The following is an 8,268-nucleotide window of genomic DNA, read 5'->3' as shown; positions in this document are numbered from 1 at the left end:
ATTCTCTCTCTCTCTCTCTCTCTCTCTCTCTCTCTCTCTCTCTCTCTCTCTTCTCTCTCTCTCTCTCTCTCTCTCTCTCTCTCTCTCTCTCTCTCTCTCTCTCTCTCTCTCTCTCTCTCTCTCTCTCTCTCTCTCTCTCTCTCTCTCTCTCTCTCTCTCTCTCTCTCTCTCTCTCTCTCTCTCTCTCTCTCTCTCTCTCTCTCTCTCTCTCTCTCTCTCTCTCTCTCTCTCTCTCTCTCTCTCTCTCTCTCTCTCTCTCTCTCTCTCTCTCTCTCTCTCTCTCTCTCTCTCTCTCTCTCTCTCTCTCTCTCTCTCTCTCTCTCTCTCTCTCTCTCTCTCTCTCTCTCTCTCTCTCTCTCTCTCTCTCTCTCTCTCTCTCTCTCTCTCTCTCTCTCTCTCTCTCTCTCTCTCTCTCTCTCTCTCTCTCTCTCTCTCTCTCTCTCTCTCTCTCTCTCTCTCTCTCTCTCTCTCTCTCTCTCTCTCTCTCTCTCTCTCTCTCTCTCTCTCTCTCTCTCTCTCTCTCTCTCTCTCTCTCTCTCTCTCTCTCTCTCTCTCTCTCTCTCTCTCTCTCTCTCTCTCTCTCTCTCTCTCTCTCTCTCTCTCTCTCTCTCTCTCTCTCTCTCTCTCTCTCTCTCTCTCTCTCTCTCTCTCTCTCTCTCTCTCTCTCTCTCTCTCTCTCTCTCTCTCTCTCTCTCTCTCTCTCTCTCTCTCTCTCTCTCTCTCTCTCTCTCTCTCTCTCTCTCTCTCTCTCTCTCTCTCTCTCTCTCTCTCTCTCTCTCTCTCTCTCTCTCTCTCTCTCTCTCTCTCTCTCTCTCTCTCTCTCTCTCTCTCTCTCTCTCTCTCTCTCTCTGTCAGTGATGACTCATGCCAGACCGGGCGAAAAGAGAGTCCAGGAAAATGTTTATTTATGAGACAGTAAGACGATTGGCGTGATAATATAGCAGTGGCCGTCTTCACCTGGTTAGCCGAGGATGCTTTTAGCTATCTTAAGTGTATCACACTGGTAGTGGTGCAGTAGTAATGGCAGTGGTGATGGTGATGGTGGTGGTGATGGTCGTAGTAGTAGCAGTAACAGTAGTAGTAATAGCAGTAATTCCAATCCTTGCCACCAATCATTTCTTGTTCTTCCTATTTGATTTTGTAGTAGTAGTAGTAGTAGTAGTAGTAGTAGTGGTGGTGGTGGATGTAGTAATAGTTGTTGTAGTTCTGGCTGTAGTAGTAGTAATAGTAGTAATAGTAGTAGTAATAGTAGTAGTAGCAGTAGTAGTAGTATAGTAGTAGTAGTAGTAGTACTAGTAGTAGTAGTAGTAGTAGTAGTCGTAGTAGTAGTAGTAGCAGTAATAGTAGTAGTAGTAGTAGTAGTAGTAGTAGTAGTAGTAGTAGTAGTAGTAGTAGTAGTGGTAGTTGTAGTAGAAGTAGCAGTAGTAGTAATAATAGTAGTAGTAGTAATAGTTGTTGTTTTTGGTTGCTGTTGTTGCTGTTATTGTTGGTGTTGAAGTAAAAGTTTTTTTGTTGGTGTTGTTGTTGGTGTTGTCATCATCGTTGTCGTTGTCCTTGTTGTTGTTATTGTTATCAAGTTTATGAATGCATCGGGTAAGAGAAAAGAAAAGTACAGCTATGTATGTGTGATGACAATATACGATCAGATATTGATATTGTGAGCTATGTACTGTAGCTACGTAGTATCACAGGGAGACAGGTATTGGTGCATTACTTTCTTAAAAAGCAGGATCGAGCTGTGTGGTAGGCCTTTGCAGCCCACTTGTAACTAACGAGCCCGTTTTCTTCGGAGTGATAAAGGCACCATGTTTGTCCGCATACTTAGCACACATAAAACGTCTCATGATGGGATCCTCTGAGTGGATAGATTTATTTTGTGATATTATCAGAAGTGTCGCCTGCATAAAAGTGGATGAAAGTGAGTGAAGTTGATAGCAGCGAGAGGTGGAGGGTGGAAGGGGCTGGGGATAGAAAGGGTCATGGACGAAAGAACGATGTGAGATTCTACAACCTTCCTCCTCCTCCTCCTCCTCCTCCTCCTCCTCCTCCTCCTCCTCCTCCTCTCTTTTTTCTCCTCTCTTTTTCTTCTCCTCCTGCTATTAATCTCTTCGTTCTCCCTTATGCCCTTGAACACATTCTTACAGGCGAAGAATAGCTTTGACATAGTGCCTGCGTCCCCTAGTGACCCAGCTCCCCGCGGGCGTCTTGGCGTTGCTCCCACGTTTCTCAATCCTCAGGCACTTGCACCCGTGAACTTTAGTCTTTGTTACTATCGTACAAAACAAATTTTAAGACCTTCCAGCTCTCCAGACGTGCTTTTTACACACGTTTTTTTTTTTTCTTCTTCTTTTTGTTCTCTGAGTCACACAGAACTAAAGAAGTATGGAAGTCATCATATGGACGGATTCTTTAGCGATGGTTCAGAAATTGCAGTCTTGGTACTCTTGCCTCTCCCTTTCACCCATCTTTACATCTTGCTTTTTCTAACAAATTAAAGTGTTTGTGCCACTCCTCCGCCGGCCGCCACTCCTTCCTTTGCAGCCAGTGAGACATTACGTCTCTGCAACACTAGAGAGGCTTCAACAATGCCTCTATCAACATTTTCTAGGTCACAGCCTGACTAAAGTTTCTTACAATGAATTATACTTAGTGAAATACCTTTTCGCATAGATCATGGAAGTAAGTGTGTGTGTGTGTGTGTGTGTGTGTGTGTGTGTGTGTGTAATTCACCTCGGTCGTCTTCTGGTCACCCAGCCGGTTTTCCCCATTACAGAGCGAGCTCAGAGCTCATAGACCGATCTTCGGGTAGGACTGAGACCACAATACACTCCACACACAAGGAAAGCGAGGCCACAACCCCTCGAGTTACATCCCGTACCTATTTACTGTTACGTGAACAGGGGCTACACATTAAGAGGTTTGCCCATTTGCCTCGCCGCTTTCCGGGACTCGAACCCAGACCCTCTCGGTTGTGAGCCGAGCTTGCTAACCACTACACTACGCGGTGTAAGTTGCGTATTTACCTAGTTGTATTTATCTAGTTGTAGTTTTACAGGGCTTGGGCTTTACGCTCGTGTGGCTCCGCCTCCATATCTACACTTATCCAATTTTTCTTTAAAACTATGCACATTCGTTGCTGACACCACTTCTTCACTCAAACCGTTCCAATTCTCAACACATCTTTGCGGGAAACTATATTTTTTAACATCTCTCAGACATCTTCATTTCCTCAGTTTTTTACTATGCGATCTTGTGCTTCGAATGTCATATTCTTCTCTCAGGATCAGTTTCTCATTATAAACTTGATCCATTCCGTTGATCAATTTATAAACTTGTATCAGATCCCTCTCTCCCTTCCCTGTTCCAGGGTTGGTAGATCCATAGCCTTTAGTGTCTCCTCATATGTCATCCCTTCAAATTCTGGAACCATTCTTGTAGCCATTTTTTGTAGTCTCTCCAACTTCCTTATGTTTTTTTTTTTTTTTATGGGGGTCCACACAACTGCATTTTCCAATCTGGATCTTATTATAGTACTTATCAATTTCTTCATCATTTCTTTGTCCATGTAGTGAAATGCTAATCCAATATTCCTTAGCAAATTATATGCCTCTCTGAAAATTCTATCAATATGGCTTACCGGTTGATTGTTTTCTTCCATCGTCACTCCTAAGTCCTTTTCCTTTTTTACTTTCTCCAGTTCTACTCCATCTCCCATCTTATAGATTCTCACTGGCCGTTTTTCACTCTTTCCCATTTCCATGACATGGCTTTTGTCCACATTGAATTCCATCTCCCACTTTTTACTCCATTTCCAGATCTTATTTAGGTCTTCCTGCAGTATTTCACAATCCTCTTTTTGCTTTATAACTCTGCACAGTTTCGTATCGTGTGTAATTCACTGTTTTATCTGCTGCAGTCTCTGACGAGACAGCCAGACGTTACCCTACGGAACGACCTCAGAGCTCATTATTTCCGATCTTCGGATAGGCCTGAGACCAGGCACACACCACACACCGGGACAACAAGGTCACAACTCCTCGATTTACATCCCGTACCTACTCACTGCTAGGTGAACAGGGGCTACACGTGAAAGGAGACACACCAAAATATCTCTACCCGGCCGGGGAATCGAACCCCGGTCCTCTGGGGTTCGATGTGTGTGTGTGTGTGTGTGTGTGTGTGTGTGTGTGTGTGTGTGTGTGTGTGTGTGTGTGTGTGTGTGTGTGTGTGTGTGTGTGTGTGTGTGTCTGTGTGTGTGTGTGTGTGTGTACTACACTTGAAAAACTCAGATATGTTCAGTACATGTGAATGTTTACTTCTTGATAAAATCTGAATTAAGTTTATGATATAAATAGTTTGGTATACCTGAACGCGATTCTTTGCATTGATTTGCTTACGTAAACATAGGTAGTGTTAGAAATGCTGACAGAAACGTTATTTGTTGTTGAAAAATTGTACATACAACGAGAGTATTCAGCTAGTCAGTCCTCACATGGTTTGAAGCGAATTAATCATGATTGTACCTTATTATTTATTCTCTCTGTCACGGATTGGGCGTATGGTGCTGGTTCAGGGGCGGATAAGAACAGCTCATCCTAGCTCAGGGGCTCTGAACCTGGGACTCGCGAACCCCTAGGCCAAGAGGTTCACAAGAAGATTTCCGGGGATACTTAAATGGCTAATTTAACCTGCCCCTTCCCTAGATAGTCATTATCTCTGACCGACGATGATAAACAGTTTGTATTCATTGGCGGCACAAGGAATAAAACATTAAGGCCACAAGTTCATGAAATATATCCGCAGCCTACGGACTATAGTCTATCTAGCCATTAGAGTAGTGGTTCTCAAAGTAGTCGATATCGACTCCCAGGGTTCGATTGGACCATCCAAGGAGTCAATAAATATCCAGGGGATCGAAAGGGAGCCGATGAATAACCGGGAGGACGGCGAATATAATTTCTAGGATCGAAGGGACCATTGAAGCTTCTATCTGGAAATTTTAGATTATAATTTGTAAAAATCTGAAGAAAATAAGGTATCATTAGGTAAGAAAAATAGGTAAGTTCTTGAATTCAAACCATAAATTTTACAGTAATTAATCTTGAGAAATTTAAGCAGCGCTGGCAACACTACCTTCAATCAACCCTCATTGTGTCACAACTCTACTGCCCTATACGCTCTTTCATCCCGTGTGTTACCTTTTTTTCAAACTGCATATCAACTAACTACTACTACTACTACTACTACTACTACTACTACTACTACTACTCTACTACTCTACTACTACTACTACTACTACTACTACTACTACTACTACTACTACTACTGCACATGGTTTTTGCCATCGGAATTATTTTCTTAGAATTAAAAGATAAGAGATCGATAGAAATTTCTAAACTTCATTGGGGGTTCGACTAGTTAAAAAGTTTGAATGTAGCATGGATGTCTAAACAAAATAGTGTTAGAATTTTTGTTTATTAGATTATCGGCATTGAATTAATGACGTACCATTCTGTCCCACAGCATGTTGGCGGTGGCAGTGATGATGATGACGGTGGTTGGAGCGTGGGCTGGACCGGCCAGGGAACGGCAGCTCAAACCGTGTCCTGATGGCTTCAGCGCAGTGGTGGTGGGCGGCAAGCAGGATTGTGTGTGTGCCGAGTACCACGTGTACTGGCCCAGGACTGGCCTCTGCTACCCGGAGTTTACCCGAGGGCCCTGCGGCCCGGGCCAGCAACTGGTGGCCAACGAGACGGGACATGCTGAGTGCAGGTCTGTCGTACTCGTCGATAAGTGAAATGTTTGTTACTTTGTTATTATTGTTGTTATTATTATTGTTATCATTGTTGTTGTTATTATTATTATCACTATCTTCATCTGTTGGCGTTTCCCATTTTCTTATGGGATCGCATTATTATTACTATCATTATTATTATTACTGTTATTATCATTTAGTCATTATTATCATTATTATTATTATTATTATTATTATTATTATTATTATTATTATTATTATTATTGTTGTTGTCGTCGTCGTTGTTGTTGTTGTTGTTGTTGTTGTTGTTGTTGTTGTTGCGGGAATATTATGACGAGTTCTGGAGGGCGGTGAAGGAATCACGTTCTAGTAGGCGAACGCTTTATTCTTGACTAGTTTTGCTCATAGGGTTTCTTCAGGAGAATATGAGAATATTCTCCTGAAGAAACCTTATGGGCGAAGCTAGTCGAGAATAGTGTTCCCCTACCAGGCCGTGATTCCTTCATCACCCCCCACATTATTATTAACATTATTGTTATTTTTACCATCATCATCAACATCATCATTATCGTTATCATTATCATTATCATTATCATTATCATTATCATCATTATAGTTTACCATTATTATTAGAATTATTACAACAGTGTCATGATAGAGTTTACTTGGGGACTTAACATGTATTTCTTTCCATGTGGAAAAATGAGAACGAAATTATTTACATAGAATTTCAGACAGACAGATCGAGAAAGAAAGAGAGAGAGAGAGAGAGAGAGAGAGAGAGAGAGAGAGAGAGAGAGAGAGAGAGAGAGAGAGAGAGAGTGAGTTACTAGAAGAACCTTTAAGAATTATGTCTAATACTTTTTTTATCTTGCAGGTGTCCCGGATTCTGGGCTCTGTGGCAGGACGGTGCCTGTTACCAGGAATACACCCAAGGGCCGTGCGAGGTGGGCCAGCTCTTCATGGGTCGTGGACAATCCACTGAGGGCTTCTGCTCCTGCTCACCCCAGCTAGTGATGCATTACTATCGTGAGGATGGCCACTGTTATCCTTTGTATGAGCAAGGACCATGCCCCAAAGGACACATGCTGAAGTTCGACTACCGAACGCTGGAGCCCGTGTGTGAGTGCCGTGATGGCTACATGCTGGAAGATGACGGTGCCTGCTACCCACTGAACACTGCCGGGCCTTGCAATCAGACCTCTTGTCACGACGGCATCAACTGTTACCTTCGCAATTTGGATACACTCAAGACTGAGTGCAAGTGTCTGCCAGGCAATGTCACAACAGCCGACGGCCACTGTTTTGAGCCGTATTCCCGAGGACCTTGCCATCTTGGAGACTGGCTAGTCTTCTCGCAGCCTGGCGTTGCTGTGTGTGAGCCTAAGACGCATTGCACAAGATTCGATAACTGGTTCTATTGGACACCCGATCAGCGCTGCTACCGTCAGTATTCGCGAGGACCGTGCCCTGCTGGCCAGCTCTTCTATCTCGATCTCAACACGGGTATATCTGGTTGTCACTGCCGCAAAGAGTGGACACCTTACTTCTGGGAAGAGGATGGTTCGTGCTACGAGCAACACTCTGTAGGCCCCTGCCCTGCGGGGATGTACTTTAGCTTCAACCAGACTTCCGGCAAGACAGAATGCAACTGCTTTACTTCTCACGTGTTGCACGAAGAGTCCCAAACTTGTTATGAGCGCATGACTAATGGTCCATGTCCTGAAGGCCAGCTGGTAGTCGAGGACGCAACCACCAATCGCTTGACATGCAGCTGCCACTCAGGGATGACGGCCCATTACTGGCACGCTGACGGTCGCTGTTACCAACACTTCCTGCAGGGGCCCTGCCCACAGGGACAAACCTTCAGACTAGATAGAGCCACCGGCAGGCCTGCTTGCATAACCTGGGGATAAGGACGGTGAAGGGATATTCATATTGTGTACCTTAGTGTGAGTGACGCAGAGGCGCGTTGCCGCCCCTATTCTGTAGATTTCCGAGCGACAAGCTGAACCAGTGATCGAAAATTTTAAAACTCAAGTATAAGGCCAACACGAGGGATCCGTACGTATTGTGTAGTCGCATGTACTGAAAAAATTACAGCTTTGGTCCTTGCAGTCTTACATTGGTCAACAGCAGGTTATGTACATACATGTATTGGAAGATATTGGAAGGTGGCGGTGACGGTGACGGCTGCGGTAAGGGGTGGCGGGCGTCACCTGCGTGCACCCGTTGCTTACTGACTCCATTCCAAAAAAAAGACTCGCAAGAATGTTGTTGTCAGTATCGTTTTAAGCTAAGAAACAGTGATGCTTTACAGTGGTAAATAATTGCCTATGACGTGTCAATTTTCTCTTCGCCATTTGATAATGATAGAAGAGGGGAGGAGGGAGGCCGCGGCCACCACCCAACCAGCCGGCGGTTCAAGAAGTATTCACGCCTGAAGGTGTGGTTGGCGTCTCCTCCTAACTCTCCTAACTACGATGGGTGCAATAAACGTATCCGTATGTGTA

The 8,268-nt window shown here is 44.2% G+C and overlaps 1 protein-coding gene across 3 annotated transcripts in view; it reads left to right on the top strand.

Moving 5' to 3' along the window:
* LOC123519888 overlaps positions 1 to 8,268 on the top strand; it is a 127,435-nt gene extending 119,167 nt beyond the window's left edge. For all 3 annotated transcript variants that reach the window (XM_045281522.1, XM_045281523.1, XM_045281524.1), the window contains 2 exons: positions 5,524 to 5,772; positions 6,633 to 8,268. In XM_045281522.1, the coding sequence (XP_045137457.1) occupies positions 5,525 to 5,772; positions 6,633 to 7,671 (1,287 nt within the window). In that variant the 5' untranslated portion in view covers position 5,524 and the 3' untranslated portion in view covers positions 7,672 to 8,268. The remainder of the gene's footprint in view (positions 1 to 5,523; positions 5,773 to 6,632) is intronic.

Source organism: Portunus trituberculatus, chromosome 46 (assembly GCF_017591435.1).
Source record: "Portunus trituberculatus isolate SZX2019 chromosome 46, ASM1759143v1, whole genome shotgun sequence".
Classification (NCBI taxonomy): Eukaryota; Metazoa; Arthropoda; class Malacostraca; order Decapoda; family Portunidae; genus Portunus; species Portunus trituberculatus.
This window is presented reverse-complemented; position numbering and strand designations above follow the sequence as displayed.